General features: G+C 47.1%; 1 protein-coding gene across 9 annotated transcripts in view; it reads right to left on the reverse strand.

Annotated features, from left to right (window-relative positions):
* LOC121588047 (monocarboxylate transporter 12-like) overlaps window positions 1-17,539 on the reverse strand; it is a 129,043-nt gene that overhangs the window by 56,924 nt on the left and 54,580 nt on the right. For 5 of the 9 annotated variants that reach the window (XM_041905716.1, XM_041905695.1, XM_041905686.1 and 2 more), the window contains exon 2: window positions 10,849-11,363. The exons of the other annotated variants lie outside the window; for them this stretch is intronic. In XM_041905716.1, the coding sequence (XP_041761650.1) occupies window positions 10,849-11,194 (346 nt within the window). In that variant the 5' untranslated portion in view covers window positions 11,195-11,363. The remainder of the gene's footprint in view (window positions 1-10,848; window positions 11,364-17,539) is intronic. 9 annotated transcript variants of the gene reach the window in all.

A 17,539-nucleotide genomic window follows, 5' to 3' on the forward strand; every position in this document is an offset into this window, starting at 1 on the left:
AGAGAAAGACCTGAAACTGATACGCCGTTGTACCGTTGCCGTTTTATTCCAACCCGCCGTTCTGTCAACCGCAAACCGTTCCACTATCGGCTACGAGTGATTATTTGTTTTGTGCCGCTGATTAACATCCTTCAATTGAATCAATCAATTATCGCTGGTTTGTTGCGCCGTGAAGCCGTGTGCCCCTGGTGTATGGGGTGTAGGGAGAGCCGTACCTCTGCGTACATAATTGGCGTCCATTTCAGCCCGGAGGGACAGCTCGCTCGGTCGCTCGTTTCCTTGCAGGATCGAGACATTGTTTTGGAAATTGAAATCCATTTTTCTTGCTCGCGTGCGTTTTTTTACATTTACTTCGTTCAGACACTGAGTAGTGAATATCCGAGACGTTTGGGTAAAAAGATTGGGATATTGCGAAAAAATTGTGACTTTCAACCCAATTCTTCGTGTATACGACGCAGTGGATGTTTCCGGAGCACCAAAACAACGAGCTGCTCCAGAAGATCCTCACCGCGCCTTGGCGGGTACTGCGGGCGCAATGACGGGCAGCTTCTGCCGGGACCCTTGCCGTATGGTACTCCCTGGCCAGTTGCGTTCTTGAGCCTATTTAATATTTGGTATTTATTTAATGAATGCCACGTAATGATAAATAATGACAGGTTAATAGGGTGTGGTGTGGTCGGGACGGAGCGGGCATCGAGAGCACCGTGTGGATGCTTTTTATTATATCGCTTAAGTTACGGGGTGGAGGAAGGAGAGTCTCTGGCGTAGTATCTCTTTCGTACGGTCGGAACGCTCGCGCGGAAAAGGGCTGCACGACACGATTTGCAGCCCATTCGGAGCTGTCTTAAAGACAATTGCTATATTTTCCGCTGCCCGGCGTGCCGAGGCAGCGCGGGACGTCCCGCGGGCTGATAGTGGAAGGGATGCAATCTTTTATATTGCTTTTATTATTATTATTATTATTATTATTATTATTATCTCGGGGAAGCAGGCGGCACACACAGTACACGGTTGCACTTCCCGCTGGGCTGCAGGTCGTTGCAGTAATGTTGTTATTAAGCACACAGCAACAACGAACCAAAAAGAAAGGAAAACAACCCAACAACACAGTAGCTTGTCTCGGAACATATACTCTCTCTCTATCTCTCTCTCCACCTTTTTTCTCGCTCTATAAAGACGTCTGCAAAGAGTCGGTTAAGATCGTACGAGGATGACGCCGAGAGAAGGTTTTTGAATACAAAAATAAAATGGAAGAAGCCAAAAAACCCATCCGAGCAATCACTTCGCTTAATGGGAACTTCTTCGTCCGATTATGACACCCGAAGTACGGCTGCAGTTTACGGCCGCCGCTCCCGTTCCCGTTTGCGAGCATTACAATTTATCTACCGCAGCATTTTCAACCACCGGGGGCATTCTTTTGTGTGTTTCGAAAACAGAAAACAAAACCCCGTAACCAGCGCCGATAGAGTGAACTGGTTGGCCGTTCGCTGGAGGTGGGACGTACATTTGTCTATTCGCACCACACGCCACACAACACCAGTGGCATCTTGGGGCGTTGGGCCGGGCATATCGGCCATTGTTTAGTCCGGGCGTAGAGTGGGCAGAGCGCAAGCATTCCATCATCTTGAGCTTCCCTTCGCACGCTGTCGTACCCCGGAAGCTGGCAACAGTCATCTTTATTCAAATTAGCTCCGCTACCCTCTAGCATCCCGTCATAGCTGGTGGTGTATCCTTTTTTTATCTGTCCTTAAGGTATGTTGGTGTGTATGTGAGTGAGAAAGTGTTTACGGTACGGCAATCTAAACTATGCTCCAAATCAGCCCAGAATGTATAGCCCCCCTCCCCCTCCTCTCTAGAAGCTAGCAAGAAAAATGACCACGAGCGAATCTTGCAGTAAGTGAGTGCTACTGTCAGTTGCATACTGTAGCGCCCTCTGGTTACAGTGCTGCTGGTTTTGTGGGTCGATAGTTCCATCCTCTGCTAGCTGAAGATGAGTCTGCAGCAAGCGATTGTTGTGTATGGTTTTGATTTTAGCCCACTTCTAGCATCGTACCCAATCCACGCTGGCCATAGCGTGCGCAAAAGATCTTAAAAAGATAGTACAAGATAGTGGTTTCCGCAAAAAAAACAACAACAAAAACTAAAAACATTTTGCCAATCGATCGCATCGCGTCTACGATATGAAATGATATGCTGGGAAAATGAGAGGAAAACTTTCTTGTTGTAAATACAGACAAACGAAAAAAAGGAAAACATCGTAAAACAAAACAACATTCGAGCGGGAATACATTGATACATGTTGTGGTGAAGCAACAAAAAAAACCCAACTGCCGCTTTCCGTGAAGCGTTGAGGGTGATAGGGGAAAAACATAGCACCAGCAGCACCAGCGCACACATAGCTGGAGATAAACTTAGCATAATGGAATTGTTTACGAGCTTCCGGAGCACGGAGGACATCTTTTTTTTTGGTTGGGAAGGCGAGATACACAGAAACGAAAGATTGATGAGCCTCCCGACCCGGCTATCGCCCAGTTTTAGTCGGAATCGGTGAAGTTCGTTGACTTCCCTACAAGCGGAGCCTAGGGCGGGCAGGTTTGCAGGAACTGAACCTGTTTGCTAGCAGCCTGGAAGGCAGCGATAGAATAGCTCACTGGGATATTCACAGTCTTCGAACAATAAAATCTTGACATCCCTAATTTCCTGGAATTCGTTGTCCTGGAACCCACTCAATTGCACAGGACAGCCAAAATTGACAGCTTGTGACATCTATTGCAACGATAAACGAAACGGGACGTACAAGTTTTTTTGAAACTGACATAGTTAGTTACCCGCTCCGTCCCGAATGCTCCGATTTTCTGAAGCAGCGAAGGCAGCAACTGAAAAATTGTCACCACACAAGAGGACCCGTGTCCGTCCGCCGCGATTGATTCGCCTTTTAAGGCGTGTGAGTTGAGGCTAATTAACGAAAGGGGGGAGGAGGGGTTGGTAGCAGTGGAAGATGCAAAAGGGAACCACCGGGTCCAACGCTGATGCGAGCGTAACCTGCCCGAAAGGTGTAAAACTTTAGCAGGTTTGGGCAGTGTTCGAATTTTCCATCCTTCTGGGGCGGTTTGTTTTTTTTTCTCTCTTGTTGCCGTTCTTGTAAGTGCCTGAGCGCAAACACACGGGTGAACGATTCCCAAATTCAAGCAATTAAGGGCCAATTGGTGCGCCAAACAGTTGGTGCGCGCCGCTGATGGTTGCGTTTCGTCGCTTTGGTCGTCGCGCGTGTGTTCTTCTCGACGCTCTCGCGCAAATCGGTGCCCGAATGGGCACAGGTAGGCTCAATTTGTCAACGGCTGCTGTTTTTTCGCTGTCGGCATGGTGCCTCTGTAGGTAGGTACAGCAGCAATTCGGTGCAACTGCTTGCCGGGGAGCCTTTGCGGAGCGGTTGTTTTTGCTTTGCGTTCGATGCGGCGACGATGTCGCGTGCAGACACGTCTAATGGGCTTGCGGTTCGGCCGGTGTCTTAACGAGCGCTTAAAGATCGTCACTTTTACTCGAATCATTGGACCCAATTGGGCGCAGATCCCAGGGAAAGAGATGGCTGGGTTTTTTTATTGTCTCCCGTGTCATTGGAGCGTTTAATGTAGCGGCTTTTTGTTGGAAGCCCACCGCATACACCAGACGTGGAATGTTTTTCACTAATGGTGGGGTTGTGTAGCGATGGTTGGGTTTGTTGTGCATCCATCGGAGGGCTCCCCTATCGAAGACTGTGCGACACAGTGGGCTGTGGTGGAGCGTTAATTTTGCGTACCTAACAAGCGGCCATGAATAATCACCTGCCGGCTACTTAGCACGCCCCACTACGGCCAACTCTCTCCGGCAAGGTGATGATGGTGGTGCCGAAACCGAAATGACCGCACCGAAACCGGGGGATGATCAATGTGCACCCCATTTATCATACGTCACTGCTGGTCGGTCTTTGTGCGGCAGAATGTTGTTGGTATCTTCGTTGGAGACTACACAATTTGCATACAGCCCCTGCAAAATGCATCATTTACACAGACACACTCAGTACCTAGGAATAGTCGGTACGGCGAACCGTAGAATAACGAGTTTAATTACAGTGGAGAGACGCTTGACACCACGCTTAGGTCCCGAAGCCGTGTACGAAAAGATTCCAACACAAACGTTGGCCCTCTGGCAGCCTGGTCCGTCCCCAGCCGGGAAGAGGGATTGATGATCAGGTCAATAAAATCTCGACAAACCTATCGATCAAATGTGTCTAGTTGTGCGAACTGCAGCACACCGAGCGTCCTGAGACCGGGCCTCGGTGACCCTCGGTGCAATTCGTCATTTCGCAAAAATTTTGCTTGCGCTGCGTCTTTCGGAACCTGGGACCCTACCGTACACCGCAGTGTCGCGCGGAAAGTGGAAATCTCCAATAAAACTAGATCAACGATGACTTCCACCAGCGTCATCAGCTCCAAACATATCTCTCTCTCTCTCTCTCTCTCTCTCTCTCTCTCTCTCTCTCTCACACACACACACACACACACACAGATCCTCTTATGTTCCTAGCGTAAGAAGGGCAATAAAAGTGTTTCATCCGTTGTCACATTGCCGATTTGGTCCTTCGAACCGGATACCGCGTGCACCAATCAAACTGATTACGGAGGCGGTACGGGGGAGTTGTAAGGGTCATGATGGATTTCTCGTTGGACTCGCGCGATAGCTAGTGTGTCAGTTTTATTGCAAGCTCGTGTGCTCGGTGGGATGTAAGGCGGGTGAGAACGGGAGTTTATTTCTTTTCCCAACCTATCTGAACACATCCTTTTGCCGAAAACGAACGTGAATCGCTTCTTCGCTGCAACCGTTCACACTTCCAGCTATTTTGGAAACGACGAGCGGCGGAGACGCGCCCAGTGTGTGTGTGTGATTTATGAGCGAAATGATTGATTGGGGAAGGATCGTATTTTTTTTTTTGGCACGGATAAAGTGGTGTGCATGATCAGGGCATGATGGTTCGCTTGGGATGATTAAAATATGCTTTGTTTCTTCCACTTTGCTGGGCGGCTTCCGTGAGCGGCTTGGAGTCAACAATTGAAGTACGATGAGGTTGGGCTTTTGCTTGCTTCAATCAAGCGCTCGGCATTCCGCGCGCAAAAGCTGCGGCCGGAAGTGCGTTTCCATTACGTTGCGTTTCTTTTTTCCTCGCTAGCGGCGTAGGTGTGCGGGCGAGCTGGCTTGGATGCAGATTATTCCCGGACGCAGATGATTGGGCAATGAAGCGTCGGCATGATAGGAGATCAAAAGCTAGACCGAATGGGAAGTAGCTTGAAAGATAGAGTGGTTTTTTCTTCCTATTTTCGGGTCATCGTTTTGGGCTATTTATTAGACGGTGACGTAGCGGAAAGTTGTGAATTAGCAATAGGACATTAACTGTGCCAATATGGGGGGGTATGCTCATGTTTTTTTAAAAGGACAAAGCTGCGGCAGTGACTGGTTGTTTGGTTGAAAAATAAAATAAAAATAATCTTGAGCGTTGGATGTTTATCGCGAAGTTGCGTCATCTTTCTGCAGAATTTTAAGCCGCAAGCAAAAGCAGATTAAAAAAAAATATGTTTCTTTATTTATACCTACATCAATTGCTTGGATAATGTTCTTCCTTATAGAATGTCTTTCTTGTCACTATGAACATGTTATGTCAATTCCAAAAAAATATAAATCTAATGAATGTATGAAATAAACTATAAAACCTGTTCTCTTACCTGCAAAACAGTTGTTTATACCATAATTCATTAGATCTGTAACGCTGTTAGTCAACACATGGCAATCGTGATAATTAAAAAAAAAAGATGAAATCAATGATTCAACGTAACAATGTTTCGAACTCCGAATGTCAAGATAAGCATTCAAATTTTGTACATTTTTTTAAGTTTGTTATTTCAAATTACTATAATTACTATTAAAAATTTGCCTCAATTCCATCAAAATTTAATCAATTTTATACATCTACAACTTTGGCAATCATCATCACTGAACTCAAGTAGATGGCACTAAATGTAAAACTTTTGAAACAAAATGACGCAATTTCTTGATTAGCGTTTGTTATGGACCATTCAAAGTTCTTGTTAAAAGCTCTGTAATGTACATGTACATACTCTGATGTAAATGTGTGCAAGAGTGTGAAAATAGAGCAGCTTCAAAGTGATTGTTTCACCAGACATTGCTGGCTTGCAATGAACCGCAATCTCCCGATTCTAAACTGATTTGTGGTGACAGTGCTGTCAAACGCTCTCTAATCGTCACCAAAAGCACCACAAAACGGTGTAAAACAATCCGAGCAGTCTCCGGATTCCGCCAACACAGCAGGTGGTACGATTGGGATCTGCTGCGGTAGCTCCGTGAAATCCGAAACCACATCCAAACACCTTGATGCTGGGCATCCCGCAAAACCACGCGCCAGTCCGATCCCGTATCCCCGGCTCGGCCCCTAACGCGGAGTTTGCTGCTGTCCACCGTGCTGTCAAAGCATATTCCAACGGGGCGGCAAAATAAACTCTGCGATTTTGTTGACAATAAAACTTCGAAACACATCTAATCTGCTCCAATAATCACACGGCTTTCGACCGTGAGCCATTCCATAACTGGTAAAGCCGCCGAGAGCGCCGGAAAGGCAAAAGCACAACAAAAAGTCCACAACCAGCACACAGCTGCTGTGTGGAACACCCAGCGGGAAACCTTCCCTAGATCTAAATCATCCTAGAGGTGGAGTTTGGTTGAAAAATAAAATAAAAATAATCTTGAGCGTTGGATGTTTATCGCGAAGTTGCGTCATCTTTCTGCAGAATTTTAAGCCGCAAAGCAAAAGCAGATTAAAAAAAATATGTTTCTTTATTTATACTACATCAATTGCTTGGATAATGTTCTTCCTTATAGAATGTCTTTCTTGTCACTATGAACATGTTATGTCAATTCCAAAAAAATATAAATCTAATGAATGTATGAAATAAACTATAAAACCTGTTCTCTTACCTGCAAAACAGTTGTTTATACCATAATTCATTAGATCTGTAACGCTGTTAGTCAACACATGGCAATCGTGATAATTAAAAAAAAAGATGAAATCAATGATTCAACGTAACAATGTTTCGAACTCCGAATGTCAAGAAAGCATTCAAATTTGTACATTTTTTTAAGTTTGTTATTTCAAATACTATAATTACTATTAAAAATTTGCCTCAATTCCATCAAAATTTAATCAATTTTATACATCTACAACTTTGGCAATCATCATCACTGAACTCAAGTAGATGGCACTAAATGTAAAACTTTTGAAACAAAATGACGCAATTTCTTGATTAGCGTTTGTTATGGACCATTCAAAGTTCTTGTTAAAAGCTCTGTAATGTACATGTACATACTCTGATGTAAATGTGTGCAAGAGTGTGAAAATAGAGCAGCTTCAAAGTGATTGTTTCACCAGACATTGCTGGCTTGCAATGAACCGCAATCTCCCGATTCTAAACTGATTTGTGGTGACAGTGCTGTCAAACGCTCTCTAATCGTCACCAAAAGCACCACAAAACGGTGTAAAACAATCCGAGCAGTCTCCGGATTCCGCCAAACACAGCAGGTGGTACGATTGGGATCTGCTGCGGTAGCTCCGTGAAATCCGAAACCACATCCAAACACCTTGATGCTGGGCATCCCGCAAAACCACGCGCCAGTCCGATCCCGTATCCCCGGCTCGGCCCCTAACGCGGAGTTTGCTGCTGTCCACCGTGCTGTCAAAGCATATTCCCACGGGGCGGCAAAATAAACTCTGCGATTTTGTTGACAATAAAACTTCGAAACACATCTAATCTGCTCCAATAATCACACGGCTTTCGACCGTGAGCCATTCCATAAGTGGTAAAGCCGCCGAGAGCGCCGGAAAGGCAAAAGCACAACAAAAAGTCCACAACCAGCACACAGCTGCTGTGTGGAACACCCAGCGGGAAACCTTCCCTAGATCTAAATCATCCTAGAGGTGGAGTTGAATAAAAAAAAACGGCGACCGAACATACGGGTATTGCGCAGAGCCGTGGTCTAACTGACGGCTCCGAGTGGTTAGCGTTAGCACCTAGACGCGAAGCAACAGAAGCAACTGGCCCAGATGAGCTGGCGGTGCTTTTGCAGAGGATCAGTTTACGAATATTGATTCGTTGATGCGTAAATTCGACGTGTACGCGGCCCGCGAGTGGAGTAGTTCGTGGCCGCATTGACCGCACTACGATGATTCTTGTGTTTAGATAGCGCAGAGCAGCAGCAACATGTCTTGGAGAGGTTATTGCGTTTTATTATGACCCTTCCAAACGGGGCAGCTCTCGAGAGGAATCACACCATTCGTCAGTCAAGCTCTCAACGCTGCTTAGGGGGGAGGGCGCAAATATCTGCGAAGTGTCTGCGGGGAGGTAGGACAACATAGTCAAACAAAACGACTAAACTCATAAAACCCGAAAGCTAAACGTACCACACAGACACACATCATAACAGTAACCGATACCGATGCTCAACTAAAGCGACTAAACGACCACTTCATTCCTGATCGTTCGGCAGGAGCTGGGATGAGGGCGAAGTGTTGCCCCTTGTCGTCGACAGAAAAGCAACACAAAAAAAATCCCTGGAAAAAAGCGAAATCGTTTGTTTGCCGAGGCTACAAGCGAACATGGATGCCTCCGGCCGCAATCCGGAAAGTAAACGGAATGCCCGCGATGCCTCCAAGGGAGTGAGCTCTGGGGATTGATCCAGGGCGGGGGGAAAAGTTGACAAAGTTGTGCACGAGCTGGGCCAGAGCATGTCATCAATGGCACCTCTCGTTCCTCGCCATGTCATCTTGTGATTTCTTAGCGCCCACGGATACACGGCACCCAAGAACTGGAGAATCTTTGCCACAGCGACGTCGGCGAAGGACGCGCACCAACAATTTAACTGGAAGACAATCGCACAATAACACATTTGTACCGTCCACAGCCCGGGTGCCATTCGGTGCATCAAATTCGTTCAAGTACGTCAAGACAGCACGGGAGAGCGCGCTCAGGCGGCAGCCTAGGGATATCTTTGTTTGAAGATTTCTGAAGATTACTCCTTGTTCTAGGGAAAGATTCCCGCGCCCGACCGAACATGATACATCTGTGGTATGGAAAAGGGCAACAGGGATGAAGATCTGTTTTCCGAACCATTGCAGCATCGCTATGGGCAAACATTGCGTCCAAATCGAAGCAAGTGCAAGTCTGGATTAAATCAGGGGGTATTACACAGTTTGCCGCGTCGGAAAAGTTTTCCATTCCACAGGCCGGTACCCTTACCGCAACTTCAGAGTCTCGCTTGGGTAGTGTAAAAAAGCACGGCGGAGGACTCTGATTCTCTCGACAAGTCACAGTCCGCCGGCCGTTTTGCGGGATGCTTTCCAATAATCGGTTTGAAGCATTTGAAGCTTGGATGATGTCTCGTCTTCAGCTTCAGAAGTTCGGTCCCACTGCGAGAGATGTCAGAATATATGTGGACACTGCTTTTTTGAGGAATTTTTATCCAGCAATTATATTCGCTATCTCCCAACGAACCAGCTACACACCTCCGCCAAACGGGACAAAACGCTCCTACGTGCGTGTGTGCCCAAATGTGTCACAATCACGTCACACGGACGCGGTGTACTCGGGCACGTACCGACAGTTTGCGGCGCCGCGTGGCACACGCACCGCCAACAAATATGCTGCTGCTGCTGGTCGTTGTCATGCTGGTTTTCGAAAACTTTCTCCACCCTCTAATGACTGGACCCGGCTGCAATTGTCGCCAGGCGCTTAAGGGGTAGCGAGAGCACGAGCAGTGCTGGAGCAAAAAGTAAACACACCATAAGAACCGTTCATAAATTCAAATTTATCCTCTTACAGCGGGGCGGTTATGTTCCATCGCGTTTCTGCCGCGCAAAAAAAGGTACATTCTGCAATGAAGGTTTGAGCGCGATTGCTTCGGTACTGTGCATGTGTGTGTGTGGATGTGTGTGAGTGAGTGGTTGCAGGATGTCCATGTACCCATGAGCCAGCCAGACGGGGCCATTACGGGATTAGAATGAATGCTGCAAGCGTGTCTGGGGCCCGATGTGTTGCGCACCCTTGTCGTCAGATCACATTTCAGTTTCGATACCGAGTCGAGTGTGGAATCTTTCCAATCGTAAAGAAAAGGGAAGGGGTAAAAGAGAAGACACAGAAACGGGCAAGGTGCCATCAAGCGAGAGGTGTAATGCTTGGGTGCTATAGAAGCTATCGGTAATAAGTAGATGATAAGGCCCGCCCGCAGACGGTAGCGGATAATTGCATCCCAGAAGCTATCGAATTGCGCAGCAGAATGGTCGAGTTAGGACGTCGATTGCTTTCGGGGTTTTTGATTTCAGCTGCCAGATACTGCTGGCGTGTGATTGCGAACGTGTGGGTAATGCACGGGTTGGGCGTCTTATTACACCTGCAAGAATTGCAGGTCCGGGGCCGTAACGGTAATGACAGCTCATTTCTGTTGCGCGATCATCGATCACCTCTATACGGCGGCTTACGCTTGGCAGAGAACCATTTGCGAGCTGACGGCTGAACGCGACGGCTTTTATCCGAACAAATGGATTAGTGCAAGGGTTAATAGGTCGCCATGACGATGATCGATCGATGGCAAGTCTCGATGGATACGAAAAAGGGTCGTGGACGGATGGCGCCAGCACTTACTAAAATACCTCCAAGTAGCGCACTCGAAACGGTGTTGGGACAAATTCCAACACCTCATGTCTCTCGTCTCTATCAATTTCTCCTTCTCTCTCTCTCTCTCTCTCTCTCTTACCTGTATCGGTGAACGGTTTGCCGAAGTAGCGCATCACGTTCGCCATCAGCGGCCCGTAGCTGAGCTGCAGCCCGTGGGTCATCGTGTGCACCAGTATGCCGACCACGATCACCACCCAGCCCCAGCCACCCTCCGGGTAGTACCGCCGGCAGAGCAGCCGCCGGGCCGCCATCAGCTGCTGAAAGGTGGGCGACGGTGGAATGCCGCCATTTTTCTTGCAATGGCCGGCCCCGTTGTCTAGCCCGTCGAGCGGGCTGCCGGGACCGCCGGGGCCGCCCGGACCACCGCCGCCACCCTGCGACTGCGAGATCAGGGGCCAGGACAGGGCCCGTATCAGCGAGGACATTTCCACTGTTCACACTGTTGATTGTTAGTTGGCCGGTTGGTTGATGGTGTTGGTCGTGGTGGTGGTGGAGGTGGATGCTTTCTGGTGCATTAGTACCCGGATGTTGCACATCTTACCGACAGTTGCCACATACACATAGCGAAACAAACACGCGCACTTCACTCTTAAACTAACCCAAAAATTGTACAAAAAAGACCGGTTTTACGACCCGATTCGATTGCGTATTTAAATTGATAAAATCACTTCATAAAAAATGGGTTGTGAATACAGTGGAACCCCTCATAACGAGTACCCATGATATCGAGAAAATTTAAATCCTACAAACAATATCTCCCTCAAGGAGTAGAACTTTGCATAACGAGCAATTTAAAAAGTGATCCTGATGAACTTCTTTAGTGCCGATGTGAATTCAGATCACGATCGGATAACATTAGGCATTTATTAATTTTTGCTTTTCGCTCAGACAGATGAGAATGTCGATTCTAAGAATGTTTAAAACTAAAGCAAATGCAAGCAGATGTGTCGTATAATTGCGTATTGCACAAATTTGTGAATGATGAGTGTTAGTTGCAGACATTTTTAGATCTACTAGAAAAAGAACTTTCAACTACAAGGGTCATCCGTGACTTGAGGGTGGAGACTACGGGAACCATTTTATATAAGAAAATCCAGATCCTGGCATACGCTGATGATATAGACATAAATGATCTGTGGCTCTACTATGTAGCAGAAGCCTACCAAGATATCGAGCAGGCGGTAGAGAACCTCGGATTGCAGATGAACGAGGCAAAGACCAAACTGATGGTAGCAACATCAGCAGCCATACACTACCCAAATAATCAGAACCCACGTAGGTGTGACGTACAGATAGGAGAACGCACTTTTGAAGTTGTCACAGAATCTCAGAATAACTGAGTTGCGCGCAAGAATGCTGGCTAACAACCGGTCATTCTACAGCCAGAAAAATCAGTACACCTCAAAGAACCTGTCGTGACGGACGAAGCTGGGACTATATAGCACCTATATAGTACCGGTACGCACATACGCCTCTGAGACATGGACACTGTCCAAATCTGACGAAACCCTCTTAGCTGCGTTCAAGAGTAAGATACTCAGAAGGATACTTGGCCCCGTATGTTTGGAAGGACAATTGAGGAGCAGCTATAATGCCGAGCTATACGAGATGTACGGCGACCTCACTGTCGTGCAGCGAAGCTCGACAGGCTCTGGTGTACTGACCATGTAGTACGCATGCAAACTAACGACCCAGCTCGTAAAGTCTTTGGAGGTCGTCCACAAGGGCAAAGGTAGGCTCAAACTCAGGTGGCAAGATGGCGTGGAGGCGTCTGCCATTAAGGACGGGATAACGGACTAGCAGACGAAGGCGCGAGACCGTGAACGGTTTCGGACACTGTTGTAGCGCAGGTTGTATTTTTTTTTTTTTTTTTTTTTGCAAAAAATACAGTTCTACATATATATTTAAAAACTGATCAACAATTTTCACGAAATTTCTAAATTTCTACAAATTTTTCGATTCTACTCCATTGCCTGATCCATGTTCATATATCCTGGTGCATTTTTTTTCTTCAAATTTCGGGAGAGTAGATTTGAACCCAAGCATCGTGAAGTTGGAAGGAAAAGAGCGGACGAACGTTCGCATTGAACCATCGAAGTAGAGCTGGGATGATTTGTTTATAGTGCGCTTTTGTGAATCCCATAGCAATATAATATAAATAGAATGATGGAATGACTAGATGATCGAAAACTGTGGAAAGTAATGCTGTTTCTCATATGGCCGCAATCACCATTCGGACGAAACTGATGCTCTGTGCGAATTGGTTATTTCTGAGAAATAATAATAAAAAGACTAAAATAATCGACCATTTGTCTGTTTTTTTTTTCTTCAAGAAAATGGATGAATAAAAATGGGGAAAATAAATAGCGAACTACAAATATTATTTCAGTTATTAGTATCATGATGACATTTTTAATTTTTCAAATGCATATATACCCTTTGTGCACATCTGCGGTTTTGAAACCGATTATTTCACTATTCATACAAATTAAAACAAAAGGAATTTCCCGTATAACAAGTGAGTCACTGAAACGGATTAAACTCTTTTTGCGAGCGTCCACTGTGCTAAACATTCGAAAAGTAATCCATTTGGAGTGTTCCCTTCCAAATAGCCGCCCGAAAGGAGCACTCGAATGAAGGTGTCCGACGTGTGGCGAGAGCCATTTGCCGCGCCCAGTAAGGATCCGGAAAGGGCAGTAACAGATGGATGGACAGCAGTCGATATCAGCGCGCCGTAATTCCCGTTACCCAGCGAGCTATCAAGCAGCCATCGCCGTCGCGATGGAAAGTGTGGACGAGTGTCCGAATGCAACATCACTCGAGCCAAGAGACAGCTGCACTTGGCACTGCGCGAAAGAGTGCTTTTCAGTGCGAGTGAGCGTACCGGGGCGGCACATGTTACAGTTCGCGTTCAAAAACTAAGGCACACCCTTCTAATGAAGGGCCCTCTCCAGGCTAATGGAACTGTAGTGTCAGCGGGAGGGGGTGGGGGAGGGGTCTTCGGCACTGGAGTGAGGACTTTTCACTCGAGAGGCTGTGAAGTGTGCCGAGCCGGATCATCGAACGGCCCGCCTCGTCCGTGTCAGGCCGTCCAAACGCACTTGAACATGTGGCGTGGCGATGGGTGTGGAAACAGATCGAAGCTGGGTTTTGAGCTGCCTGCCTGTGTATGTCACCACCCTCATCTGCTGAGCAAGAAACCCCAACAGCTAAGCGTCTGCTGAAGGCTGATGACTTAAGCGCAGGCATTGCCAATGACTTCAGCGCTTCAAATTAAACAAACGCCAGCGTGAAAGATCGAGCTGTATGGCGCTCACTGTTGCGTGCGTGGCACCGCTTTTAATTGGAGCATTTGTCCGTGTTGGTCAGAGCGTTTCATTTCCGATGCACTTGCTAGGAAGGGGAAGGTTAGATGGCAATCTGAAAGAGTAGGTCATCGGTAATAAATATCTCAGTATCGATGTCGTTAGTCTCAGTCCTCGCTCCACGGAACCGCTCGATTGGGGATAGCATTTGCCGTCCGCTTCCGCCACAAGTCGACAAGTAATTTTAGCTCAAACATAAAGGCGGTGGCTCATCCAAAAATTACGACACGAAAAAAAATCTATTCCTTTTTTTTTTAAATCTCTTGCGTCAGTCTCCACTGGATATCCCCAACGCAGGATGGCACTTTTTCTCTTCGATACGTAATTTATGGACGACTCCACGATTATTTGCAAAATTACAATAACACCGTTGGACCCTAGAAATACTGCACCACCACAAGCTGGTAACTTAATTTCAGCAACAATTGCCCTGAGCTTGGTTTCGGAAAAAAAATAATCAAAATTTACGATTCTTGCACTTGCCACAACAGGCACTCTTACACCCTTAATTTAACACCGCTCGTACTACACTTGTCGTAATCCGGTGTGTTTTATTTTATTGTTTTGCACGAGCGCACGCTCTTATGTTCTTCCCATTCCGTCCACGGTTGTCAGCGGTTGCAGCGTTTAGTGTCACATAAAAATTTAATGCGCAACGCCCGCCTGCTCACGCATCCTCCGAGGAGAAGCAAGTGCATTTCTTCAAAATGTTGCAAAAAAAAAAAAAAAACGTATTGATGCATAAACCGCAAGAAAAGATAAAATAACAAAAAATGAAAGGTAACAGACAGATTAAAAACAAAAACAATCGCAATATTTTACTGCCCCTTGTGTGCGCTGTGCAAAACGTTTCGTTTGGTTGTTCAATTTAACATTTTCGTGTTTGGAAATGCGTAGGATAATCCCTACGCTTGTTTGATGCGTGTGTGTGTATATGTATGTGTGTTTGTTTTTGTTTCAAATGCTCTACAATGCCTCTCTCTGCCCCGAGCCTTCTCCATCCAACCGCGTCTCACGCTGTTTTGCATGCATGCTTTGGCACGCACGCTCACTCACCGGCTCGCAGGTGTATGGGTGTCGAAATTTATTAATGAATAAATTAACATAAATTTCTGCTCCCCATAAAACCCACCCCCTCGGTTTTTGCAAAGAAAACATGCTGAAAGACGGGGTGGGTGGGTTTTTGGGGTGGCAAACCGAGAAGGCATTTGCTACTGTTTTGTTTCATTGCTTCCGCTCGTTCTCCTTTCTGCCAGCTTGACCCACTGGCCCCCGCTGGCTGCACTATTTGCATTCGAGTGCAGTAGCGCCTAGCGGGGGCTGGGGAGGCGGTGAAGGTTTGGGATGGAGTGGCGTTTGGATGGTAAGCAAACAGAACATATTTCCGGCGCGATGCGTTAACTTCGAAACGCTTTGCTCATCCGTCGTCAAGCATCGTTGCTTATTTTCTTCACAGGCACACACACACACACACACACACACACACACACACGCACAAGTGCGCGGGTGCATGGGCGCGTTTTTCATCCAAATGCAAAATGCTGCACCCACCCCCTTCTCTGCGCGGCTCGCTTTTCCGGCCCGCACCCGACACTCCGTGAATAAACAGACACGGGCGCGGGCATTCGCTTACACGATGCGGTTTCAAACTTTCTTCCAAACAGCCGCACAAACATCGTGGTGCCCGAAATCGAAATCTCTCATCTGCCTCATCGGCGCCGACATTTTACCGACATGTCGCGAAAATGCGGTGCACCGTGCGCATGTTGATCGCGTGTGGTTCGGGAGGCGGTGGTTTCCCAAAGATTCTCTGCGCGCGAAATGCGCAAACGGTGCAAACCGCGAGTAAAATAGCTGCAAGCGACGAACGCGCAACGGGGACGTTGACGAGCTTCGAAAATTGATTTGTTAAACACGGGCGCACCGTGCCCTGACCAGGGACCGGGGGCACACAGGGGCCCGATGCATCACAATCAGGTACCGTGCGGTCAGGCGTTTGGCAGTGTTTTTTAATGGTTGGCGTACTTGTGTGTGTATGTGTCTTTTTTGTGATTTTTTTATGTGTGCCCGAGGTTCGAAATTAAGTTCACGCCTTTCAGCAAGCTCATAGACGTGCCGGTGAAGTTCGGGCCGATGATAATAATCGGGCGGGCGTTTGCATTCCCGCACAGCGCGCGCAGCTTAAGCGCCCTCGGACCGGTGCAGAAAGGGAAAAGATTTTTACGATTATTAAAAATTTTATACCTTTCTGGCGATTTTTTGGTGCAGTTTTGTTGTTGTGGTGGTGGTGGTGTTGTTGCTTCGTCTCTTCACCCAGTTGGCAGAAAAGTGGCAGACGCTGTGGGGCGCTGTTTGGGACGGGAATGGGGAAACACCATCGCCGTGAAGTGCAATTTAAGCGAGATCGTGGCTTTGAAGATTGCGTTCCCCGATAGTCATTTTGTGTGGCCCGTTGATCTTATGAGTTCGCTAGTGGTGTTTGTGTGAGTGAGCGTTTCATTAATTTTTTTTAATGATCTGACACTGACATGCACTGTGCATCTCTGCAGAGGCGCTCGAGTTATAAACAAAAGAGAGCGAACGAGACCATACAGAGCGATTGAAGGGGGCATTGGGAGGCAAAATGCATCAGAGATCTCTGCTTATTTTCAATAGCCCCCGTTGGTGTGTGTATGCTGAGTGCGTGCACCTTTCTTTCATCTTTCGAAGAGCCGAAAAATGCCTCCCGTTTAAGAGCACATCACCACCTTCAAACAACGCGGGGCCTTAGTTTAGGGCGTGTGTTTGAAAAAAAACAGAAGCAATATTTTATTACCCACACAAAACTGATAAAAGCACAGGCTGAGAAATGTAGAAAATCACGAAATAGCACTTGCAAGAGGAGCATTCATCGCAGAAAACCAATGATCCGGTTTCATCATTTGTTTTAATTTTTTAATCAATTCTCCCCCACCCGATGCGGGATTCGAACAAGCGCTCCACAGCGTAGCGAGAGCGTCAGCGCTCTTGCACATGCGACCACTACGCTCAGCTAGCGTGGGTGTCGCTATTTCATCGTTTTGATTTGTATTCGGCTTCGATCGATTGCCTCACCTCGGGCCAGTTCAAAAAGGTGAAATAATTGCCCCGAAGGTTTCGATCGCTGTAGGCCCACACCCACCACATAGTCAGCATAGTCTCGAAGAAGGCTCATCATACTTTTGCACACACACACACTCTAAGAGGCTCTTTCCCGCGCTGTCAGCGCTGTCGTTAGAGGGCTAATTAAGGCAAAAATGGCACCAAAAAGCGATGGTTTGCCATTTGACGGGTGACGGCTTTCTGTGTGTGGATACGATTTGACACTAGAAGCCTACCCATCGGAGTTGGTTGATGTTTCGAGAGTTTCGGTGGGGTTTTTGGTTG

This window comes from Anopheles merus, chromosome X (assembly GCF_017562075.2).
Source record: "Anopheles merus strain MAF chromosome X, AmerM5.1, whole genome shotgun sequence".
Classification (NCBI taxonomy): domain Eukaryota; kingdom Metazoa; phylum Arthropoda; class Insecta; order Diptera; family Culicidae; genus Anopheles; species Anopheles merus.